Source organism: Plectropomus leopardus, chromosome 19 (assembly GCF_026936395.1).
Source record: "Plectropomus leopardus strain MGB_pleo_1.0 chromosome 19, ASM2693639v1, whole genome shotgun sequence".
In the NCBI taxonomy this organism is placed as follows: domain Eukaryota; kingdom Metazoa; phylum Chordata; class Actinopteri; order Perciformes; family Serranidae; genus Plectropomus; species Plectropomus leopardus.
Genome location: NC_142194.1, coordinates 9,038,214 through 9,063,804, shown reverse-complemented (window position 1 = coordinate 9,063,804; position 25,591 = coordinate 9,038,214). Strand labels below are relative to the sequence as shown.

At 41.1% G+C, this 25,591-nt stretch overlaps 1 protein-coding gene across 3 annotated transcripts in view; it reads right to left on the bottom strand.

Moving 5' to 3' along the window:
* Nucleotides 1–789: 789 nt before the first annotated feature.
* The window catches only part of usp54b (ubiquitin specific peptidase 54b), a 77,256-nt gene continuing 52,454 nt past the window's right edge, over nt 790–25,591 (bottom strand). For all 3 annotated transcript variants that reach the window (XM_088070170.1, XM_088070171.1, XM_088070172.1), the window contains 8 exons: nt 23,407–23,793; nt 23,008–23,135; nt 22,141–22,302; nt 14,585–14,735; nt 10,327–11,141; nt 7,814–7,941; nt 7,602–7,733; nt 790–3,081 (listed from right to left, as the gene is read on the bottom strand). In XM_088070170.1, coding sequence (XP_087926296.1) covers nt 2,995–3,081; nt 7,602–7,733; nt 7,814–7,941; nt 10,327–11,141; nt 14,585–14,735; nt 22,141–22,302; nt 23,008–23,135; nt 23,407–23,793 — 1,990 coding nt within the window. In that variant the 3' untranslated portion in view covers nt 790–2,994. The remainder of the gene's footprint in view (nt 3,082–7,601; nt 7,734–7,813; nt 7,942–10,326; nt 11,142–14,584; nt 14,736–22,140; nt 22,303–23,007; nt 23,136–23,406; nt 23,794–25,591) is intronic.

The following is a 25,591-nucleotide window of genomic DNA, read 5'->3' as shown; positions in this document are numbered from 1 at the left end:
GTACTGTACAAGAGCAGACACCTGTTTAAATATTTACGAAGGAGCTTTTTATGAGCTCTAATAATTTATTTTACAAGTATATGTTGTGAAAAGGTAGACACCATTAAAATGTTTTTCAAGTCTATATATAATTTGAGATTTGGAGATTGAAACAAAAACAAAAAGTTTTTGTTTTTTTTAATTTGCACACAAATACTGTGTATTTAAATGCAATACTTTTGTTTTTTCTCTGATTTTTCACACATTTACAATAAAGCTCTAAGACTTCTTTCAGGCACTCAATAGACATATTTCTCAACAAACAAACAATAATAATTATTCATCGCCTTGATTTTTAAAATAAAAAACATGAGAAGAAGGCAATGAGAAACTGAAGAGAAAACAACTCAAAAAATGTGCAAGAAAATTACCTGGAAATAAAAAGGGAGGGGGGTGAACTAGAAAAGTGCTTAGAAATTATGATCATTATAAATATAAAAAGTGTTTCCTCAGTTTGCTCATTGGTTCAAAAACATAAATACTTGTAAAAGGCATCTGATAGAAAGAAAAGAGACAAAGATCAATTCAGGTTCCAAAGGGTTAATCTCAAAATTTGAGAGAAATACATGTGCATGAAAAAAAAGTCTTAGATCTTTAACTTTAACTGTGAAAACTGGAAGAAAAAACAAAAGTATTATTTACATTTTTGTTCAGTATCAGAATAAATTCTTTGCAGAAAGTGGACATCATCTCACTGTCAAAATGCTTCTTTACCCCTGACATTTCCACAAACAAATGATGACACACACATTGTACGGTGGTTACGCCCCCTGTGGGAGTGCATTGGTAATAACTTTATTGCAAAAATACAGGTTCCCTCTTTCCCCGAGCAACACCACCCCAAAACTGACACACACAGTCTACACACACCCACAAACAATAAACCGTCTGCACTCTCCAAACCTCGCTCATCTCTGACCTTCGCATCATTCACACACTTTCATCCTTTAGTTTACATTCATTCGCTCTCTTTCTCCCCCGTTTTGAATTTCGCTCTCCTTTCTCGTTGCTCTCTTTTTGCATTCCATTGGTTGAGACATAGTAGTTAGATGCAGAACAACAAAGTTCACCAGCAGCATTAAAACGTGAGATCTCCTCCACCTCGCCGCGTCTCTGCCAGAGTCCGTGAGAGCGCCCCCCGCTGGTGGGTGTGTCTGCCTCCTGACTGTCTCTGATACAGGATCGTGAGGGAAGGTTGATTTGCATAGCGGACTCATGCGCTACAATTGGCTACATTCTCCCACATCCAGAACCCAAAATAAAACAAACAAAATCTGAACCGAAATGAAAACGATAAACAGCAATGTTAAATACGCTCTCTGAGTTAAGTGCCAACCTTTGGTTTAGTTACAACGATCAATCGGTAAATTCTTCAACATTGGCCGGTTTTTGTATAAGGAGTTATTTTATAGAATATTTTATAGAATAAAGCATGTAATAACTGTACTCTACACATGTCGGACTGCTCCTCAGTGAAGGGGGTGAATTTCATTACTGTGTAATAACTGTTCGTACAACTGAGAAATGGTTGACATCTCTGAAGAAGATAGCTCACTGGCTGAAAATATACCTCTAATACATATATATCATATAAAGCATATTCATATTAGACATGTCACTGTTTCAGGCTGAGAATGAGCATTTTCTATTCACATCTGAGGTCTCGAAACCAGTTTCAACGGGAGGGGAGAAATCATACAAGTGTGAATTGATAAGTGCCACTGAAGTTCACCTGAGGCCTTTAAGTGAAGCAAACGTCTTCTCTCCAGCTGCTTCTCAGTCAAATAACCTTCAAAAAGTGCACTTCTGCCGTGCAACCTTATAAAGCGCACTCGAGTCAGTCCCTTTTTTTCATTTATAAAGGGTTTCCAAACCTACGTACTCTCATTCCTTCTCGACTTTCCTCCCCTGTCGGCCTTTTTCTGGTGCTACCGTTCCCTGTTTGAATTTAAAAGACAGCGAGAAAGAAGGAAAGAACAGAACAAGGAGAGAAGCAGAGGAGAAAGAAAAGGAAGCGCTTTTCTTTGTTTAATCTCCCGGTAGAAACGGGAGAGCTGTCATTAGGTCGGCGAGCGGTTTTGGGAAAGGGAGGGGAGGGGTTGGAGGGGGGGGCGGAAACTCCAGCTAGACACTTGTGAAGTGCACTCCACTCCTATTTGAAATGCAGACATGAGGAAGTACCACTTTAAGTTTATCAATATTCGTTAATTATCATTATCAACATTCCATAAGGTCTTATTAATTAACATACAGGTTTTCATACATGAGTTTTTCTGTACATGACTTTTTAGTTATTAGTGAGTTCGGTCTCGGGCGGATTTACTGTGTGCGCACACAGGAAGAGAAAAAAAAACACAAAAAAAAACAAAAAGAGAAAAAATATGGCTGTCCATCTGAAACAGACCCAGTTCGGCTATGTGTGCGTCCAACAGGAAATGCCCGTGAAGAAAGAGGAAGAGGCGTGGCTACTTGGTAAGAGTCTCCCCCTGAGCTGAGGGTCCTGTAGGATGGAGGACGAGTCTGCCGAGAGCTCGGGTCCCAGTCGGACCCCGGCTGGTGAGCGCTGAAAGCAGCATGCTCGCCAGGATGCACAGGGGAAACCCTCGGAGAACCCAGGGGGAGACGAGAAACAGTCCCGGGAAAGTAGGGGGGAGGGCTGAGGTTGTAGTTGGGGGTCAGAGTGACTGCATAGACAGAATAGAAGGTCAAAAAGGGGAGGGGAAGGAGGCGAGGAGAGGCTAAGCAAGGTGCTGCAGGCGCTGAGGGAGGCTCTACGTCAGTGCAGATGTGCATGTGTGCGTGCATGTGTTTGCGTGTGCATGTTGTTTGAGGGGGGAGGAGAAGGAACGGGATCGGAGTTTGATCCTCCTGAGCCGATTCCAGGTCCGTCAAGGCGAGGCTCCGGCAAGGACCCCGGCGCTGCGGCCCCGACGTGGAGGTGGACGCTGTGAGACATTAGTGAAGCAGAGTGGGACTCTGATCAGAAGACAGCTTGACCCCCGTCAGACACAGCCAGAAACTCCCCGCACCGCCAGACAGCTCCTGAGACGAGAGAGGAGACAGCGGGTCAGATTAGCTCGAAGGTGCACTGCAAACTTTGACCACTTTGAGACACATTTCAGGGTTAAATTATGAAATAGATTTGAAGCGGAAGAACTGTTCAGGTGTGTTTTGAAAACTGAGATTTATAGGGGGTCTGTTATGCTCATTTTCTAGATCTTTTTTTTTTTTTATTGTTTGCATGCTTTAATGTTCAAAAAACAAACCTACTGCCCTTTGCTGCAGCACCTCTGACTGAAACAGTCTGTCTGAGCTTATGTCCCGCCTCCCAGAATCCCAGTGTGCTCTGATTGGTCAGCTGTCTGCTCTATTTGTTACAGTGTGATGTCACCAAGATACTGAAGAAAACACTGAGACTCAAACGAGGTGTTTCAGGCAGCTCAGGAGCAGTTCCCTCTGAGGGAGAGAGAGCGCCCTTTGGCTTGGACTTGCTGCTACTCAAAACAATAAAGAAAAAAGAAAAACCCAAATAGCTTAATAATTCCCCTTTAAAGCTGTTGTTGGTAATTTATATAAACAACAACTTTTGCACTGAACAAAAATGATTAATCTATTTATACACAATAATGGATAAAAACTATTGTTGTATTAAGAAAAAAATAAGGTATAGTTGTATTAAGGGGGTCAAAATTTACTGGTATCAACAACAGCTGATTGTATAATATCATGTAAATCTTCCAGAGATTAATTAAGGTGAGAAAATGCACAATGAACAAAGATGAATTTGACAGGTAACATTTTTTTTTAATTTTTTTTTTTTTTTTACAGATATTGCAATTAATATCGTTATCTTGAGCAATTATCATGTAGTCAAAATCTGATATTGTGCAAGCCTTTGTTGTAATGATGTTCTGCATGTCTTGTATTTATAGTAATATATATTCCTTTTGACTAATTGACTTATTAAGGGAGAATGAAAAAGAAACCAGCGTAAACAATCTCACATGCTTCACTCAGAGCATTAACATGCATATTATTATCCTTTTTGGGGAATATGACCTTTGCATTGAAGATCAGAAACCTGGTTATTCATCTCCCAGCATATTTAATAAAACAGGATCCATGTTTATGAGCATGTGTGTGCAGTTGTGTCTTGATTCCAGTGAATGATCAGCAAATTGTTTCATTAAGATTCAACTCACATCCAAAACAGACTAAAAATAAATCTGACAGGTTTGAAGGGCCAGTGTCTACCTGCTGTTTTATCATTCTCCTGTTTTCTGTTTGCAACATCATTTTTTTCCTGGTTTGCTTAATATTTACGTGCCAACACCTCAGGCAGCTTGCCCCACAAATGTCATTTTGGACAAGAGTTTCGGTTTGATAAAGCACATATCTATTCTGGAATGAAAATAGTTAATGTTGTTAGTGTTTCCTCTAAAAAGTTTGAGGGGAAAATGTGCCATTATACTCAGAACAACCCCTGCTGTGTGCTCTCAGTGTCATTTATTACATTATTCCAAATTCATGGTCTATGGATCAGCTCCAGACTTTAACCCTTTGAAACCTGAGATGCTTTACAAAAGCTATTTAACTCTTTGAAACTTGAGAAAAGTAGTCCGATTTCTTTGGAAAACATGGGAAAAAAGCAATGAACAACTTAACAAGAAATGTCACAAAAATTGTGAGAAATTAGTGGAAGAAAATAAACTGATAATTATTATTTTAAAAGGGGAAGGATTATTAGAAAATTACCAAAAAAGGGTGGAAAAATGTCCAGAAAACTATACTTGTAATTATTATAATTATATATTTAAAATTATGTTACAGAACAAAAACATTTACATATATATATTTTTATTTATCATCATTGCTTCATGTCATCTTCTTTTTTGTATCTTTGTCTTCATTATTTATTTATTGCTTATTTTCAGGTAATTTTCTTATGACTTCTTACAAATTTCATGTTAATTTTGGGCCATGTCTCGGCAAGTTTCTCATCTCGTTTTCCCCATGATTTTGAAAGAAACCAAGTCAATTTGCTAATTTTTTAACCAAACCACATCGTAAATTTGAGTTCTCATACTCTAGGTTTTGGATTCTGGAGAGAGATATTCATGTTTACTATTATTTTTGTATTTTTTGTATAAATTTAAAAATGAAACGGACATGTTCACCGATATTCAAGTGTAAACTTTTTTTGGTGCTGGTTCTGAGCTGACACTGAAGCAAAAAATAATGGAATTATTATTAATAATAAATATCAAATTATTGTTACAGCCAATATTGGGATATCACATGTCCAGTAACATCTTCTAAAAATATTTTGGATCCAGTGCATTAGCCTCAGCTCTCACGGTGAGGTGTGATTTTTACACTCTGAAACTGACAAAGTGTTAAAACCTGAGCTGATGCTTCTGTGTCAGACTATAAAAAGTCTCTAAAAAGATGACTTAAACTGGAGAAATCTGCTGTATTTTGGTGAGGAGAAAAGCGTCAAAAGTCGGATATAATCAGTATTGGTTCAACTGATTAAAATGATGCTCATTTGTGAATTGTTGTTAAAGTGATGCTTTTCCAGTTTCCAACCATCTTTTTATCACAACAAAGTGGACAGAACATGTCAACAAACTGTGGTAAATTTCCCTCCATCTAACCTGTGCCTAGATCTCCTTGTTCATTTTAACTCAAATCCACTGGCTTTTTGCTGGCTCCAAGTCTGTTGCTACAAATCCAGATTATACTTTTCATATCCCCACCACAACTGGCACAAAGACCACAGAAGCGAATCAAGAGAGAGATGTCGCTCTCTCTATCTCTCAAACTCAGACCAGAATCCCCTCAATCTAAAACGAGGCAGTGCTGATCAAATGTACACCAAGAATCTGTTATGGTTTTGCCTTTGTCTCGCATAAAACATCGTTCAAAACATATTTTAGTGCGCTGTTTGGCTGTAATATGAGAATTAGTCAACAGAAAGTGGCTGCCATACTGTTTCTTGAATTGTTAAAACAGAAACTAAAAATAGTGAGATAAACAGTAAAAAATCGGCAGTGCTGATCAAATATTAATCAAGAGTCTGTTGCTACATTGCCTATCTCTTGCTTAAAATGTCCTCAGAGACATATTTTAGTGTACTGTTTGGCTGTAATACACCATTATTATTATTATTATACAACTATGCACAGGAAGTGGGTGCCATACTGTTTCCTGTATTGTAAAAACAGAGGCTTGATTTTGTTATTGTGTTGCCTATTCCTAACCCACATAAATGTTTATAGGAACATATTTAATGTATTGTACAGCTGTAATATGAGATTGTTTGTTACAGCCATATTGTTTCCTCTATAAATGGACAACTGGCATTACGTCACCTACCAGCTCGAGTGTTTATTAGACTGGTGCAGTGCATTCTGGTAGTTGTAGGTTTCCTACCTCTTGAGCGAAAGCAAATGCCACAGCCCTTATCCTCTGCTTTCTTTGGTCATGCAGCACAAATTTAAAGTATTTGAAGTATTTTAGCTTAAGTATCTGTGTCTTTCTATTACATAGACAATGAAGTTTTGTAAAAAGGCCGTCTTTGCGGCAGTGAAATACGTATGTATATACATATGTAGAGACACTTATATCCTAGCTTTAAAAAATGTTGAATTCAACAAATTTCTTGCAATTTATGAAACATTTCTCACCAAGTTGCTCATAGCCCCCACATGTTTTTAAAAGAAACGAAATCAATTTGCTCAGGGTTCAAAGGTTTAAATATTTAGTAGCACAACAAAAGTGATGTCGCTCTAGGTTTCAAAGGGTTAAAAGATAATGACACTGTAGATGGACAGATGTATTTTTCTGATGGGAAATTTTAACTACATTTGACACATGGCAGATTTGCCCAGGAATGGAAAAGACCCATTGGCTCTCGATAGTTATTACAAATTAATGCACATCCCCAGGATACAGCTCTGTGCAAATAGCAGCTTAGCCTACTTTTGTGCCAGATGAGTTTGCCAGAAAATAAAATGTTCACCAAAACATTTATAAAACATCAAGAGAAGACTTTCACTTTGCTGTTCTGACCTGATTTAGAAGTTGCTCAGAAACACACTCATCTGGCACTCAAAGTAGCTCAACCAAGGAAATGTGTACACTCTTTTCAATCATAAGCGGATGAGTGTTTTTCTTTTTTACGAGCTCAGTGCAGTGTTTACCTGTGAAGCGGTGGAGGGAGGTGGTGATGATAAGGTGTTGGTGATGAGGATGGAGGAAGATGATAGTGGTGGAATAGCAACAGGGACTCAGAAGAGAGGAAGTAAGCAAGGAGAGGCACTGACATCAGCCTGCTTCACCTTTGAGAGAGAGAGAGAGGAAAGAGAAAGTGGAGAGGAGGAGAGAGAGAGGACAGATTGGAAATCGAAAAAAAAAAGCAGGACGAAAGGGAGACAAACAGCAGGGGGGGAGAAGAGCACAGGGAAAAAGCAATGTGTAAACGGCCACGGGACATCAGGCAGGTGCAGTTTAACAGCACGGCCACAGAGAGGCAGCAGAGCACAGGAAGTCACACTCACGAAGCTGCGGGTTGCAGTCAGGCGGCTGCGGCGCGAGGTCACCACTGTGCCGCTCAGGCTGCGTCCGATTCGTCGCAGGTTTTCCCCGTCGTCGGGCTCCACCCCGTAACGCAGATCCCGCAACATCATTGGCTGCGGAGGGAGAAAATATCTGTCAGGCGCTGGGAAATGGATCCAACGTGTGAGGGGATTCTGACTGCGTTGAAGTTAACCTTGTTGAGGTAGGTGGGGGTGCTGGTGCAGTCCGCCCCGTACACACTCCTCTCCATGTCTGCGTTGGGGGTCTTGGAGCGAGCCTGCCCTCCCACCCTTGATATGAGCCTCTCGGATGGGCTGCAGCCTAAAAACACACACAGGCAGGGCTGGAGGTCAAAACACTAACATGCAAGGATGGAGCTCTAAAGACAAGTCTGCCAACAACTCCAAATATTATTTATTAAAATATTCGATAGAAATTCTGTTCCAGCCCTTTACTCAACCAATATATCACAATTATTGAGTGTTGAAACACAAGACGGCGTTTTTTTATTGTCCCACCATTTCAGCAAATTAAAAAGTCTCCATTTTTTGTGCACCAATTTATAAACACTCTCCTATAATTTATCTTTGGAAACTCTGGATTTTGGGCTGGAATTTAATTAAGGTCTGTGATTTAGGAAAGTTACATCACAGCACACCAAAAAGCCTCTTAAAGGACTGAAGTGCTTAGCAAGAAACTATATTAAAATGCAGAAAATCTGAATAAAAAAGTTCCCAGAATCAGCTGCAACAACCTGTCTGCAGAAATAATTATGTGCTGCCATTCTACACACTTACTGTATACACTGCATATTAACTTTTACAGAACACTGTCTTTTCTGTGAGTATACAAGAACTGAACATACACCAGTATTTTATATGAACAGGTAATGATACAATTGTTCTGTCAGAATAGAAGTGCCAAAAATACTCAGATATGCTATAAGCCCTACAGCACTTCCTTAAAAAATAATGTATGAACTAGTACAATAATAATCCCTCTCAATCATCACTTATGACCCACTAGAAGTGTGTAGTGGTGTGTTTTTCTGCAGACTCTACCCTCTGCCTAATTTTTTTTTTCTTTTCTCCCTTATACAAACTTAAAACAGTCACTTCAGACTGTTTCAATGTCTCTTTTGGTTGCTAGGAAACGACATCATTGTTCCACTTAAGCTGCGTTCACACTAGAAGCAGACACAGCGCATTCAGCTACATTATCGCCGAGTCGCTGTTAAAGTGTTGCTCAAGTGCATGTTAACATAGTTACGTCATCAGAGGGTTTGTGTGCATGCCTGTGTGTGTGTGTGTGTGTGTGTGTGTGTGTGTGTGTGTGTGCGCGCTACTTGCCAAAAACCATCTCACTGAATGTCATCTAAAATTTACATTTGGTCAAAACAAAAATTCTATGCTTATAATTGATGTCTGAACCCCACTGCAAAACTGTGCCATGCAACAACTAAAAATGAGAAAGCTGGAAAAAGTTGAGGTCAGTTCAATTTTCGTGTTAGGCGACAGTTTGTAGCTTCACGTCACCGCCATGTTAGTTGCAGGCTATTGCTGTGTTGCTCAAAGTGTCAACGCAGAATTTGACTTCTTGTCCAGACCCTACGGCGCAAAAACAGCATAGGGAACGCTGAACTTCTCCTCCTGAACTGAAATATACACAGTGGGAAATGGCTAAATAAGTTTTAGGAACTCCTGTTCAATGTTAGGTTGTTCTCTTTGACAGTTCAAATTTGATGTCAGAAAAACAAAAGTCCACTGCATCTCTAAAGAAACAAACCAGTGCAAAGATTAGACTGGTCAAAAGACACAACTGCACACTGTCTAGAAACTTCAGGGTCTGCAGGGCTCATTTCATTAATGGTAAGTTTTGCAAGATTTTTGGCCAGTGATAACACACATAGAGAAGCATTTGTATTTGCGTGTGCTGTGTGTCTGTCTTGTCATTTTCATTCTCCAGGACACTGCAAAACTAAACAGTAATCAAATGAGCACCACAGACCCTGAAGTTTTTCTTTCATTTGAACACTGCAATGAATGTTTTGTGCTGATTCCTCTCTTATGAAAAGCACTAGACTTGTATTTTTGACATGCTTTGTAAAAAGGTACAGCAATCTTCTGAAACTAATTTCCCAATTTCCCAAAGTGTGTTTCTCAGCTCAGGACAATTACAGTTCAGCGTTTCTTATGCTCTTTTTTCGCAGTAGCGGCTGGACCGGCAGTCTCAGTCGAAGGCCTTGAAATGGTCTATATTCAAAAACTCCTTGATTTTTGAGTGTGCACTCGGTCGATGCTATTCTCCCACCATGCAGCGATCAAAGGAAATGGATGATTTCCTTACGGCTGAAAAATTTGTTGGAGCATTTAAGTTTTGGCAAAATTTTTGGCCGCCTCTTTGTTAAGGGTTTTCTACACAGGTTTACAGTTCACCACGCTTGCCAGTGAAAGACAGAGTCAAAGCTAGGGATGCAAGAAAATATTGGCGCCTCATCAAGGAACTGGAACACGTCAAAACCGAAACAACTTGCAGACTAAGTAGCCGAGGAACTTTGGTATATTAAAATGGCCACTTTATACATTTTTAATTTTTTGTTATTGTAATACATTTCTGAAGCTGTGTTGTGGTGGCTCTTGGTTTTGTGTCTGACTCTCTGTGTGTGTGTGTGTGTGTGTGTGTGTGTGTGTGTGTGTGTGTGTGTACCTGTCTTCCCTGCCAGCAGACTGGCCTGGTAAAGGGAGTCAAGCTCCGACAGCTCGGCCTCTTCACGGTCACAGCAGGGATCACCGTGTTGCCCTGGGGCATGCTGGGAGCCGTAGTGCCCTGGAGAGGACTGGCAACTGGAGCTGTAGCGCTGACTGCTCGTCTGCGGCCTGATGGGGACACAGCGGTCTGGGGGCGTGTCGTACGGCGTCACCACGGCGTCGGGGCGGTCCAAACTCCACGAGGACCAATGACGTGTGCCGCTGTCGGCAGCGGCTTCGTGCCTTGGCCAATGCTGAGTGGGAGAATTGGGCCGCGGGGGCTGCCAGAGAGGCGTGAGAGGTTTCCTTTGCCCGGAGGCTTCCAGAGGGGACGATGGGGGAGTAGCGGAGGACGGAGGGGGAGGGTGTGTGTGTGTGGGTTCAAGGTGTGTGGAGTGTGCGGTGTGTGTGGTGTGTGTATCCCAGAGACGCAGAGGAAGCGAGGGCAGAGAGATGGCTAAGTGCTTCCCCAGGGGTCTGACACTCACCCCCCCTGCCTGCAGCAACTCGCACAGCCTCACCCCCGTCCCCTCCCTCCCATCCTCACCCTCCTCCCCTCTCCTCCCCACGCATCCACCCTCCTCCTCCTCCCCTCGGCTGGAAGGGGCGCAAGGGTGAGGGATGCTGAGGGTGAGTGGGGGCCGAGGGGGAGCGGGCCGATAGGGTGGAGGGGGCGGGTCCGGGCCCAGAGCAGCGTCCTGGTTGGGCGGTGCCTGGTCCTCTTCCTCCTCCTGATTGGGCGTCAGCAGTACTTGGACCGGGCCAGGCTGTTCACTGGAGGACACAAGAGAGGGAGGGTGTCAGTCAGGCCGCAGCACAGAAAAAAAAAAAAAAAGCCCAAAAAAACATAGTGGCTCTGACGTCAGGTGAGTTACTGCATCGAGGGAAGGTCACAACCAGGATAAACAAGCGCACACACACTTTCACACAGAGCAAACAGCTACACAATGATGCAGCCCTGTGCAAGCACCGCGTTGTGTTTGGGATTTCACCGCCATGCTGTTTATGAGTCAGGCACAAGCTCAGCTCGGTTGACGGACGCATCTCTGCAGAAACTTTAACTCCCCGAACAAACAACCAAACCTGAAGACTTTAATCTGATTATCAAAACAGCAATCTACCCTCCGCTGCTCTGATGCCGTAAATCAACACTGAAAATAAATGCGTCTTTTACAGTCTGCTGTAATTCAGTCTCGGCGGGCCGCTATATTACTTTATTGATTTACATACATTGATATGTGGAGGATATGATGTATGTGGAACATTAGCAGACCCTCTCTACAGACGTTTGGCACTCTATCAGTGTGTGTGTAAAGTGTGTGTGTGTTGGTATGTGTGAACAGCAAGTGTGTAAATTTGTGTGTCTATTTTTAAAGACGGTGTGCGCAAACCTGTCCATGTCTACGTGAGCGCCGGCCCCCATCCCCCACGTTAACTCTGCCGTCTCTTTTCAGCCTCAGTAATTACCCAGCAGGCTTTGCAGCAGAGAGCTATAAATCAGAGGCTTGTGTTGATCAATAGAGGAGAGGAGGAAGGTAATAAAAGAGGCTGAGCGCTGAGCTTTACCTCCTCCTTCTCTCCATCCCGCTGTTAACTGTTTGGATTTATACATTTTTAACACATTTAGCAGCAGTTTAAGATGACTTCTACTGAATGAGAGACTTAACCCGACATTAACATGACTAAGGTAGCAAATCCTATTGTATCTACATAAATTCAGCTGCTTCAAAGGGCCACAGTAAGACTCTTTTTTTAAGATCTTATGGAAGAATGTTTTAGAGCAGATTTTAGGATTTTAAGGACCAAGTTTAAGGCACTAAAAGATTATTTTTTTGTAGCTTCTAACTATAACTACAAACTGTATTTTTCGCATTTTTCTATGCCTGAACAAAAAGAGTATAAGAGTGGATCAAGAGAGAGCAACCCTTGTTTCTTTTTCTCTCTCTAAAACTCAGATAAAACTAAATTATGTTACTGCATTGCCTATTTGTGCCTAAGACGTCTTCAAACACAGATTTTAGTGTATTGTTTGGCTGTAATACGAGAAGTTGTGAACTGGAAGTGGCCCCCATACTGTTCCCTGTAATGTAAAAACGGTGGTTGAAAAAAACTGGGATCAAACGGTAAAACTATGGAGCGCTGAACAGATATATACCAAGATTATGTTACTGCATTACCTATTTATTACTCAAAATTTCACATTTTAGTGCACTGTTTGGCTGTTATATGAGAATTTTGAAGAGAAAGTGGGAGCCATACTGATTCCTGTACTGTAATAATGGAGATAAAACAGTAAAACTAAAGTGCTGATCAAATATGAACCCAGATTCTGTTACTGTGCTGCCAATTTCTCGCCTGAAATGTTTTCAGAAACATATTTTAGTGCACTGTTTAACTGTAAATCGAGACTGTTTGTTACCAATTATGGTAGTGTTTACTGGTTTGGTGCAGCTTAGTGCATTCTGATAGTTGTAGGTTTTCTACCTCTTGAGCAAAAGCAAATGCCAAAGCCCTATTTCTCTGTTTTCTCTGGTCATATACCATCAGTGTCAAAAGTATTTGGGTCTTTCTCCTGAATAGACAGTCCAGTTTTATGAAATGACCATCTTTCCAGTAGTAAAATACTTCTTTAACTGCATCTGAGCCCGAAAGATGAAATTTCTGTTTTCATTACATTAGTACTTTGTGTAGTTACATATTTATTTGATTTAATCTTATTTCATTTATATATTATACCACTGTGATCGCTACATTCTCTTTTTCGAGTGTTTGTTTGATTAATCAAGTAATCATATGATTCATAAAATGTCAGAAAATTGTACGATTTCCTAAAGTTGACGGGGGCTGCAACTAACAATTATTCTCACTGTTGATTATTTTTCAATTATTCAATTAGTTGTTTGGTCTATAAAAGGTCAGAAAATTGGGTGTTTTTTATGCTCTCGTTGTACAGGAGCTTCTAACTAAAGTGGCCAACACAAAAATTTTAAAACATGAGTGGCTGAAACATGGCGGGGCAAAAAGGCGCCGCTCTCTATGTAGATAAAACGACTCATTCTAAGGTTACAAAAGCACAACATTTCTTATTTTAAGATGATTATACACTAAAGTAAACATACTTATTACATTATATTCTAATTTGTGCCAATACATCCATCTAAATTCTACAAACTGGACCTTGAAAACATTACTCAAACCAATTAATTGATAATCAAATTAGCTGGCGATTAATTTAAAAGATGACAACTAACTGATGAATAATCTAAAGTTGACATCTTTGAATTACTTGTTTTGTGTAACCACTAGTCAAAAACCAGAAGATATCAAGGTGACTGAAATCCACAGGATACCTGAACCTCATTTCTTGCCTGCAAGTCTATTTTTTCTTATTATTTTACTCTATTACATGTTATTAATTCTTTATCTCTGATTCTAGATGAGCTGTCTCATTCTTTTTAAATATTAACTATGACACGTCTTACAAAAACTTCACTTTCCCCACCTCACACGGCGAAACCGACACATTGCGAGGGAAGCAGGCTGACTTACTGTAACACACACAAACACAGCAGCAAAGAGCCCGAAAACAAAAAGCAAAACCACAGCGCAGGATCTGTGACTACAATCGCACGGCAGCACACAGGACAGAAACACAGTGACGGACGGACTGCAGCTTGACGGTGCACAGAGGGACAGATTCAGCGGCACACAAAGAGCAGAGGGAAGCCTTGGCAGCACACAGCTACAAAGAGCAGCACAACAACAATGCAGGGAAGCAGTGAAGCACGGAGAAGCAGAGAGCGATTCTGTCTCTTGCTTTTTATTCTCGATGGCGACACAGAGCCCAGCAAAGCGTTTTTTTTTTTGTTTGTTTTTTTACTGCACTGCAACAAACACAAAGGGGATAAGACGTTACTGTATACAGTCAAGTGTGTGTGCTTGAGAACACACATACACATACAGCAGGAGTGTTGAGAGTGCAGTGCTCGGGGTTACAAAAAAATCTGGGGACAGCCAGAGCTGAAGACACACACATGAGGGTGTTGAGGTGTTTTTAGACAGCCAGCACCCAGAGGACACACACAGAGGAGTCCTGAGGTGGGTTTGAGGACAGCTCGAGCTGACGACACACACCAAGTGAGGAAGGGAGGAAGGGAGGAGGTGGTTTTGAGACAGGCACCGCTGCGGACACATAGAGAGGGGGTCAGTGGTGGTACCTGCGAGGCCCCTGTGGGCGGGGGGCGCTTCCTGTCTCCCGTTCCATTTCCTGTTCCTGCCTGCGTTTGATTGGGCCCCCAGTGCTCCTCATGCACGCAGCTACAGCCAATCCGCTATGAGCGTTAGCCTCATGCAGGGGTCTGAGCACAGCTGAGGATGTTAACAACAGAGCGGGAGATAAAAAGGAGAAAAGACAGAGAGATAATAACGACAGAGTGGCAGAGAGAGAACGAGTGGGGAAAACCGAAAAGGAAGGAAAACAACAGAGAAGAATACCAGAGGGAAAGAGAGTGAAAAGATAAAGACGGAGACAAAATATGAGGATGAAAGAACAGGTGAGACAAGAGGAGAGAACAGAAGCAGAGCAGAAGGAGTGGTTATGAGGGGGCCGGCATGCATTACGCTCCTCTACTGTGAGTCAATGTGTGTGTATTTTAAACAAGTATAGAGGTGCAAAGTGGGAGGAATTATTTCGAGAGTCCTCTTTTTTTTAGGTGACTGACAATTGGAGAGTATCATTAGATTAGTTAACCCTTTGAAGCCTGAGCAAACTGGTTTGATGTCTTCCAAAAACACGGGTAGGTTGCAACATCAACTGCACAAACTGTGGCCAATTTTATTTTTTTTTTTAAATTACAAGAAATTACTTGAAAATATAATAAAAAGGTGCAAAAAAACCCCCAAAAGTGCTGAAAAAAACAATGCATTAATTCATATTTTTTTCTTTTCTGTAACATAATTTTAAATATAAAATTATAAAATTATTCTAATTATAAATATAGTTATTTGGGCATTATCTCACATTTTTTGAATGATTTTCTAATTGTTCTCCCCTCTTTTTTTGAAAACAAATTTTTAGATAATTGTCTTGTCACCTTTTACTTATTTCTTGCAACTTTCGGGACATTTCTTGCCAATTTGCTCCAGTTTCAAACGGTCAAAAAGCTTGTGACAGGGGCCTGAACCCTGCACATGATGATTACCTGGGTTCTAAAGGGTTAAATCAGGGACTTTCAACTTTGCTTTGCTTAGGGGCCACGTTTGAAAAATAGCAGGAGGCCGGGGGGCCAGTCAAGGCGGCCCCATACATGTTTCTAGGATTTTAGGACATTTGCAGAATTTTAAGACATTTTCAGGATTTTAGGATATTTCTAGGATTTTAGGAGGTCTCCAGGATTTTAGGACATTTCTGGGAATTTAGCACATTAGGCACTTAGCTAGGACCTGAGCTGGGAGGTGCAGAGATTCTCCACTATCACCTTTTTTGCTAAACAACCTCTATTTTGATGCTGTTTTATGCCCTCTGGCAGCTTATGAATGAATGAATCGTGTAATTTTTACTGTAAATTGTTGTAAAAGGGTTGGGGGGCCACCTGGCACTCTTTTGGGGGCCAGATTTGTCCTGCAGGCTGTAAATTGAATATCACTGAATTAAATCATACATCAAAATATTAGCTACTGGGTTTATATTTCACAGGAGCATTAAGTTTGGAAACATAAGATCACAGAGCGCAAACGCCCGCTCTACCAACTGAGCTACTGGGCGCCCCACATTTTCCATATTTTAATATTCTAAACTTTCCAGAATTTCTAAATCTCTCTCTCTGTCTCTCTTTTAAAACTAATTTTCAGGTAATTTTCTTGTCACCTTTTCCTGATTTTTTTGCACTTTGTGGGACATTGCTTGCCAAATTGCTCATTGCCTTTTAGCCATGTCTTCAAATGAAATAAAAACCACCTGCTCAGGTTTCAGAGGTTTAAATGTTTGTGTAATACGTCAGAACGAGAAAATGATGTCGTTCCAGGTTTCAAAGGGATTAACTTCAGTCTTTGCTGTCATTTTATACATGCTAAATAATTTGTATGGGGGCAAGTAAATACTGTCACAGCAAGTACATTTCTTACTCACTTCCACTGACATTAATGTTGGACCCTGTATTTGGGATGTAGTTTAACAATCAGTATCCATAGAATTTATAGTAGTGAAAAATACTTCCACACCCAGCTTCTCTTCCCACTTTGCAATTCTACTATAAATGCATCAACATGTAAACTTGGACTGTCGTTAGTGAGTCAAAAAATCACGATTAGAAAAGTGAGGAGCAAAGTTGAGGCTACGTTCATGAAGCCACAGACACCAGACAGGAAAAAAGATTAAATCTCTTTTGGGACAAAGCTTTCTACGGTGCGTAGCCTTGTGAACGCACCCCGAATGGTGTTAGTTTGTTATAAAAAAAAAAAAAGATGCAGAAGAGGACAACAAAAGAGCAGTCGTCACCCATCCTGGCTTGGACTTTTGATTGATAGAGGCAAGATGAAGGAAGGTTGACGGCCGCTCTGTTGTTGTCGTTGGCTGTAACGTCCTCTAAAACACTGAGGCAGATTGTTTGGAGTCCGCCTGAAACCATCGATACGGACGTGGGAAACCAAATTCTGTTACGTAATCGCGCTGATAGTGATGCCATCTGCTCATTCGCAAGTCGTCCTTTCACTTCATCAAGGTCGAGTGTACTCACAGGGGTGTGTGTGTGTGAGTATGTGTGTGTGTGTCAGGTACATGAGGCTGAACACACTGAAGCACACACAGTAGGACAGACAGGACACAACATAATAATCCCTGATATAGATTTAGTTAGTGCTGAGCTGGAGGGGAAAACCTGCACACCTGCAGTTCAGACAAGGCTCGCTCTCTCTCTCTCTCTCTCTCTCTCTGTCACTCACACACACGCACGCATACGCGCACACACGCACACACACACACACACACACACACACACATGCACACACACATCTTAAAACAGTAACACAGGCACAGAAAAATATAATTTGTAGATGCAAGGACCAAATATGCATGAAAACACACAGACGCACGCACGCACGCACACACACACACACACACACACACACACACACATACCCGTGCGCGCGCGCACACACACACACACACACACACACACACACACACTCTCACACACGCACACACACACACACGTGCGCACACACAAGAACATGGACCACGTCAGAGCTTTTTTGTTTTGAGCCAAGTGTCAGGGGAAGACTGAAATTTCTTCTCATCAAATCTTTCTTTTTATCTTTCTTGGTAAGAATTTAAATGTTTTTCCTTTAAGTCTAAGATGAGTCAACTCTCGCAGCAATCAAGTCCAAGTCAAGTCTCAGGTCCTGATTTTGACTTGAGCGATTTAGCACTGCAAATCCAGAGAGTTGGGGGACTTGCCAAAGACAGATTAAGAGTCTACAGCCATGCTGGCAGCTCTGTGAGGCTGCACTTAAGCACAGCGAAAAACTAAATGCTAATGTCAGCTGGCTAAAATGCTCGTGTTTACCAAAAATTCACCATCTTTATTCAGCAGGTAGAGCTGAAGTTGATGGTATGTCATTGGTTTTGCAGGTATTTAATCACAAATGTAAAAATAAATGGACAAATTCAAGTTTTGACCTCATCGTGGCGCTGGAGAAAACGTCAGGCAATCACCAAAGTCAGTGGGATTCATCCTCCTGGAATTCTGCATGTTTTTGCTAAATTTCACTACAATCCAGTTAATAGTGGATGAGATATTTCACTCTCCATTGGTGCACCAATGGAGCCTCCCATTGGGCCTCAGTTCCGCTAAAAACTGATGCAAAGGGCTGAGATACTGTGACTTTACCTCACTTCACCTCAAAATCAAAAGTTCATATTTTTCCATACAGAGTTTACAGTTTACATGCAAATCAATGTATATATATATAAATTTCTCTCTGCAAAATGTCTGCCTTAATTTTTATGGATCTAGATGGCATTCGGCTTGTGGTGCCAAAAACATACATTTGAAACTCAACAGCAACGTCTCTCTACAGAAATAATTAAGAAAAATGCAAAACGGTGACGTAAGAAGACGCAAAAGATGTACAGACAAAGAAAATAAGCACTCAATGGAAAACAGCTCATTCGGGGAGGCTAAATCCAACAAAGCTGCACAGAGGCAACAAAATCTGGACAATACGCTCTTAAAGGGACAGCGAAATTCCAGAGACAGCACAAGGACAAAAAGATTAAAGAAAGGGTTTGCTACTTTATAGCTATTTTGTAGAAAAGTTAAAAATAAACAAATAAAAAAAAATTAAAAATCCTGGAGTGGTGTCTGTACTACTTATGAGAATGCACTAATTATATTCATGCAGCATTTGTATATTTATCAATAATTTCTATGTTTGTGTATATTTGCTAACAACACATGGACCCCTCTCAATAAAATGTTTCACGACAGAAAAATAAAAACAAAATTTTTAAAAAAGGGGAACATCTTGGGTGCAAGTTGCATTGCAGAGCTAGTCAGTTCTCAGAGACATACACTGGACTGATTTTAATAGCTTTAAAGTATTTAAAGTATGCACTCTGCAACTGCAATGTCTAGGAAAATACAAGTATAAGATCAGGACTCTGTATCCGCAGATACTTATTATTAAATGAAAAAATCAACTCGACATCCCTCGTAAGACTTCTTTCTTTGTAACTACATCTGCTACTTGTATCACAGCGCAGGGAGAAGCGTGCATCTTCTGCTAGCTCACCCAGCATCACTAACCCCACAGCTCAAGCGAGGAGGACGCCATTAATATTTACATCTCGATGCACGCTTCCTTCTATGTGGTGATAGAGTTGGCAGGTGTATTTCAGAAGAAAGTAGTTTCCATATGAAACTGCTCAGAATAAGGTCTGTAGATTATCATGCATAACTTGGTCATGATTTCAGGATAATTTTTTTTTTTTTTGGTGCTGTGTGCACCATAAACCGAGTACAATCTAGTGGCAGACATTTCTACGGCCGATATCTCAAACACTCTGTAACTCAAACCAAAACAATCAAGATTGACGAATAACGCTGCAGGTAAAGATAAGAGAGAAATATGTGTATTTTTGATTTTGTTGTAAATTGCCCTTTTAAGTCCCTGTTATGAGTCAAGCTCCACCTCTGTATGTTATTTGTTGGATCCTGATATACGCCTAAATCTTTCAAAGCTCCCAGTTTGTAAATTTGTAGTCCCCAAGCCCAAAATAAGATTACTCATCTAAAGTAAATTGAGTAATTACGGCAGAATAGACGAAGCTCCTCCAGAGCCACAGAAGACATTACAGTCTCATTATTCCCCGTGAATTGCAAATTGACTTTGACATGTAAAATTGGCAGAGTGCCCCTTTAAGTAAGATTTGAGTCTCATGTCTACAGCTCTGGAACACAATCTCTCTCTTTCTCACACACACAGACAAAAATACACCGTACACTAAAATACATACATGACTATGTATGCATATGCTTCACAAGGACACACACTCACCGACATAACAAGACACTGCACAGGATGTACACCAATACTCAAAATCTTTTTGCATTAAAAGAAAAACACGCACACTGTGAACTCCCTACAGCTCTAAAATAAGACTGGGAATGTGATTCTGAATGGGAATCAAGTTTCCCACTTGGTTTTGGTCACTAAACGTCCCACATGAGTTTCCATGTTGGTAAAAACGGGTCTGAAAAGAGTTTGTTCTCTCAGCTCAGCTGGACCTGTCACGCACACACTTATTCTGACATAAAACACTCGCGGATGACACACAAAACTCTGAAATATATACAAGATGACTTAGAGCAACTCGCTGAACTAACACACAAATAAAAAATACAGACGGAGGGAGACAGATGGAGACACAGACGAACAGATGGGAATGAGGACAAAGAGGAGGTCAGACAGAACATACAAGTTACTGCAACTGCTGAACTAGACAACAGGTGATAATGTCACCTTAAAGCTGCGCAGGGCAAGATTTTAACGCAGAAAATAATCTTTATTAGACGAGATCATAAAAAAGCCTCACATTTCTCCAGCTGAAGCGCCTTAAATTTGCCTTTTTTTGTTAGTTTTTTTCAGTAAAGATTGAAATTGTCTGTTAAGTCAGTTACAGTTTACATATGAAGTCGCCCTGTGCAGCTTTAAAGGGACAGTTCAGCTCCAAATCAAAAATACATACTTTTCATCTTACCTGTAGTGCTTTTTATCAGACCAGATTGTTTTGTGCGAGTTGCCGAGTGTTGGCGATATAGACTGTAGAGATGTCTGCCTTCTCGCTGATATAATGGAACTAGTTAGCACTCGGCTTGTGGTGCTCAAAGCAAAGAAAATTACATTATTATGAGCAGTTTCATGTAGGAACTATTTTCTCTCTAGTAGAAGTAGAAAAGTGGATTTTATTTTAAACAATAGTCTGGAACAGGAAAATGCTGATTTCCTATTAATCTGCCGATATCCCCTTTACCTGGCAAAAATTTCAGTGTTGAAAATGAACTACAAATCTGAATGAAGGAAATACAAAGTCAATATATAAAAGTGGAACTGAACATCAAAGTAACCATGAATAGAAAATACATTTCTCTATAACTATTGAGTGTTTTTTAATTTGTTGAAAATTCAAATGAAATTCCACACAAGACAGATGGAGTGGAGTAATTTTGTATTTCAGAAATACTCAAAACACTTCCTCAGTGGTTTATAAAATATAAAAAAAACAAGACTAGGTTAAAACATAGCTCATGGCCTGACTGTGTATAAAATATTTGAGTGTTATCGTTTTGAAACAAGGGCTGGTGCTGGTCCAGCTGCTGCTATCTGGCCAAAAAATCATTTAACATGTTAAAATGAAGAATATATTATACAGAGTCATATGACAGAAGGGACGAGCTGTCTCTGGAGCTTTCCCCGCTGATCAGCTCCTCCTAGCTGCGCAGTCAGCAGCCAATATCGGAGGAAAGTTCCACCGTTAGTGAGTTTGTGAAACGTCCTATGGGTGCCGAATAATCGAAACTGATAAACCGCTCAACCTCTAGTTTCAACTGCATCACTGTGCAGAAGGAAGCGTGCATCTACTACTAACGAACTAACAGCTCAGCCGAGGAGGATGCCATTAATGTTCAAATCTCATAAAGTTTTCTCGTCCGTGAGTAGAAAGAAAATAGTTCCCAAACTGCTCACAACAAGGTCTGTGGATTATCTCGAGGAACCAGGTCATGATTTCTGGAAACAGACACTGATGTTGAGTTTTTTAAATGTATTTTTTTGGTGCTTTGAGCACTACAAGCCGAGCGCTATCCAGTTCCATTATATTGGACAGAAGGCAGTCATATCTACGACCGATACATCCGGCACTCAGCAACTCACACCAAAACAGTCTAGACTGATAAACAGCACAACAGGTAAGAGGGAAAATTTGCAATTTTTGAATTTGAGGTGAACTGTCCCTTTAAATGCAGTTGTCACCTTAAAAGGTCAATTCACACAAATGTACAAAAACCACATATTCTCACTTAGATTCTGGTATCTCATGCAGACTGTCTGCATTAAACAAAGACATAGTCCCTGAGAGAATATGTTTCTGTCAGATGGGTGAACTGACCTCTTTTGCTCTCCTTAAAAACATCTAACCTCCCACACATCTCTCTCTTTTCTCCACCACCCTCACTCCCTCCCACTTTTCTCCTCATCCCTCTCTCCATTCCCGTACCCTGGTGTTGGAGCTGGTCCAGGTCCATGAATTTGCTGGGTTTGGGGTTGAATCCCATGGCCGCCTCCCGCTCCGCCTCCCTCCGCTTCTGCTGCTCCTGCTGGCGGGCTCTCCTCGCCACCTCCTCCTGCAGCTCGTCCAGCTCACTGCGCCCCGAGCCGCCTGAGCACATAAATCAGGTGGAATATTAAAAGATCGATCTGCTCAAACGGACATTACAGTAGACAAATACATCAGGGTTCATACACCTTTTTACCAAAACATTTCCATGACTTTTACGTGACTTTGAGGCAAATTTTTAAAGCCATGGATTCTGTGCAAAAACCACTGATACTCCTTCCTTCTTTTTCATAATTATAAAATATCTTTTTTAAATATATGCTGTTTTTTGGGAGGCATGTCAAACATTTTTTTAAGAACTGGGCAGGGAAATGTTTTTTATTTTGGCTTTAGTGGAGGGGGATTCAATGTTAATTGGCTGTATTTTGAATTCATTTTACTGCCAATATTTTTATTTTTTCGTTTTTGGGCTGTTTGCCTTTTTTTTTTTTTTAAATATTTTGTGGTAATTTTTAAGAAAACGTGCCTTGGGAGGCATGTTTGAATTTGCAATTTTTTTTCTTTAAAAATCACCATAAATTACATAATTTATCACAAGCAACAAACTGCATTGTTGGATTTTTAGATTTCCTTAATACACATCATGTGCTAATATACAGATTGAAACAAAATTACATTTTACACTTTTCAGCATAGACTTAGTTTTCCTGTACTTTTCGAAGCCTAGAAACTGATATTTGCAAATTCCATGATTTTTTCTATCGTTTCCATGATTGTACAAACCCTGCTGGATGCATATATTCACACCTGTGTTGGTGCCGCCGCCCCAGCTGGGTGAAGGCAGCTCCTGCAATATGGCACCGCTGCTCTTTGACTTGGGCACCGAACGCCATGAAGGTCCTGACATCAGCACCCGTTTCTGTTGCCCCACCTCCCTGTGAGGAGAGAAATAAAACAGAAAGAAAAAGAGAAAGAAAAGGAGAAAAAAGGGAGAAATGTTGAGAGCGCAGATCGTACGTCTCTTGACAAATATGTCCGATGATTGATTTGTTTTTGCTGGATTGTTGGACAATTTGTTGTTGTTAATGTCACAATCGTATTTCAGGCTGATGAAGTGAAATTGACACAGAAACCAAGAGAGGGAAAGACAATGAACGACAGAGACAGAGAGGAACAGACAGTAATTGTTATTTGTGGGTTTCCTACCTGTCGGGGCTGCTGCTGTTCCTCTCACTGCTCTCGTAGCCACTCTCCATTCTCTGGATCAGACGCGGCTGGTGCTCCACCCCTCTCAGAGGTGGAGGGGCAGGGGGTCCCATCGTCCGCCCGCTGCCTAGAGACCTGGGCTGCCCGACCAGCCCAAACCCCGCCTCCAACTCCCCGACCTCCCTTCCTTCCGCCTCTGGCAGTCCTGGCTGTGCGGGCGGAGCGGGGACCGCTGGGGGAAAGGAGTCTTGGGGCTCCGGAGGGAGAGAGGGGCCCGGCAGCGTGTTGTAGCCCAGAGAGGAGCCTCTCGGTCGGGTGAATATGCTGTCGATGTTCAGGGCCTCTCTCCGCGGCCTCCAGGTTGGCCTGTAGCGGCCTCCAGAGGAACTACAGAGCAAGAGAGGAAGATGTCACACGGGATGTCACACGACTCCGGGAGTGGAAAGAACGGTGATATCCTTCCCGAATAGTTACGTCCGTTATGTTTTTGCGTTGCCTGTCTGTACGTATGTGCAGCCAGCTCTCCTATTATTGCCACCATATCTCAAGTATGCCTCGATGGAATTGTTTTAGATTTGGGACAAACATCCATTTGGACTCAACGATGAAGTGATTGGATTTTAGTGGTCATAGGTCAAAGGTCAAGGTCACTGTGAATTAATCTGCTTTAGGGCCTGTGTCCACCTAGCATATTTCCTCAGATGAAACGCAGCAGCAGGGCACTGGAGAACGCTTCCCAGCCGTTTATATAAGAGCACTTCCAGCGCTTTTTTAAAAAATGTGCAAACGTTTTGTTTCTATGACAATATGTCGGCATTAGCATTAGCTAGTAAGCTAACGGGACATTGCATTAGCAGACGTTTGACTACACAGCTAACAACAAGCGTACAGCTGTATGTTGATTGAGACACAACACACACCAGTAACTTCCTGTGTCTCCAGGTCGATCTTCTCCGTCTTTGCGGTGACAGCAGCCTTGCTAAAAAGTGGCAATGACATCAACGGTGCCTGTCTGAATAGTCCAGAGATTTTAAACTTGAAGTGCCGGAAGCGGCCGCACAAAAAAGGCAGAGCGCTCTGAAAAATGATGCCGGCAGCAGCACTGTTCCTCCAGGCAGCCGCAGACAGAAAAAAGGACACTGGCGTTGATAAAAACAAAACATTAGGTGGACAAAAGCCCTTATTCTCGTAAATGCAATATCAAGAACGATGGCCTTGAGGAAGTTTCAAATTCGGCACAAACATCCGCTTGCACTTAACAATAAATTAATACGAACATGGTGGTTGAAGGTCAAAGGTCACTATGAACTTAAAAAAACATGATTTTGGCCATAACTCATGAATTCATACGGTATTCATAACAGAATTTCACATGAGTGTCTAAAAAGAAAGAAATGATGACGTGACGACATTTTATATATAAAAGGTCAAAGGTCAACTTCACTGTGACATCAGAATATTCTGAAAAGAACAGAAGAGGAGCTTGTTTGGGCAGATATTTAAGAGGTGGCACTAATCTTGAAACTGCGCTGAGTGTGTAGATCTTCTGTGCTACTGTTGTGTGTGTTTATGTATGTGTGTGTGTGTGTGTGTGTGTGTGTGTGTGTGTGTGTGTGTGTGTGTGTTCATGGAAGTCAACTCTAAGTGCAACTTGACTGGCTCCTGAGGCAAACAACCACAAGGCAGTAATTCTAGTTATTTATGCAACGCCAAAACATCCTTTAAACAGGGCGAATCCTCCATCTGCCTCTGCTGATTGGGTTTAGAGAGTACAAATACAAGCCGACTGTTAAAAACTACTTCAAAGATGTAAATGCAACTTTTAAGTAAAATCTTCTTAAAAGAAAATAGAGAACTCATTTTAGAGGTTAAGTCAAAAGTAAAAGTAAAAACACATCACCTACAAAACAACTTAATTATTCTGTTTGAGAAGTTCAAACATAGTGAGAGAAAGTCGAATTTTAGGGCATATATTCAGTAACCTGTAGTGGAATATGCTTTAAAAGTAAACTAGAGTTGCAAATTGTAAGCAGTTTCCTTAATCAATTGTTGGTCAAATTAATAATCGATTAATTGATTAATTGTTTTTTGAAAGAAACAAAGAAACAGAAAAACAATACAAATGTGCTTTTCCTCAATCAAAGCTCACAGCAACACTCTGCATGTACTTTGACAGCTTTGCATA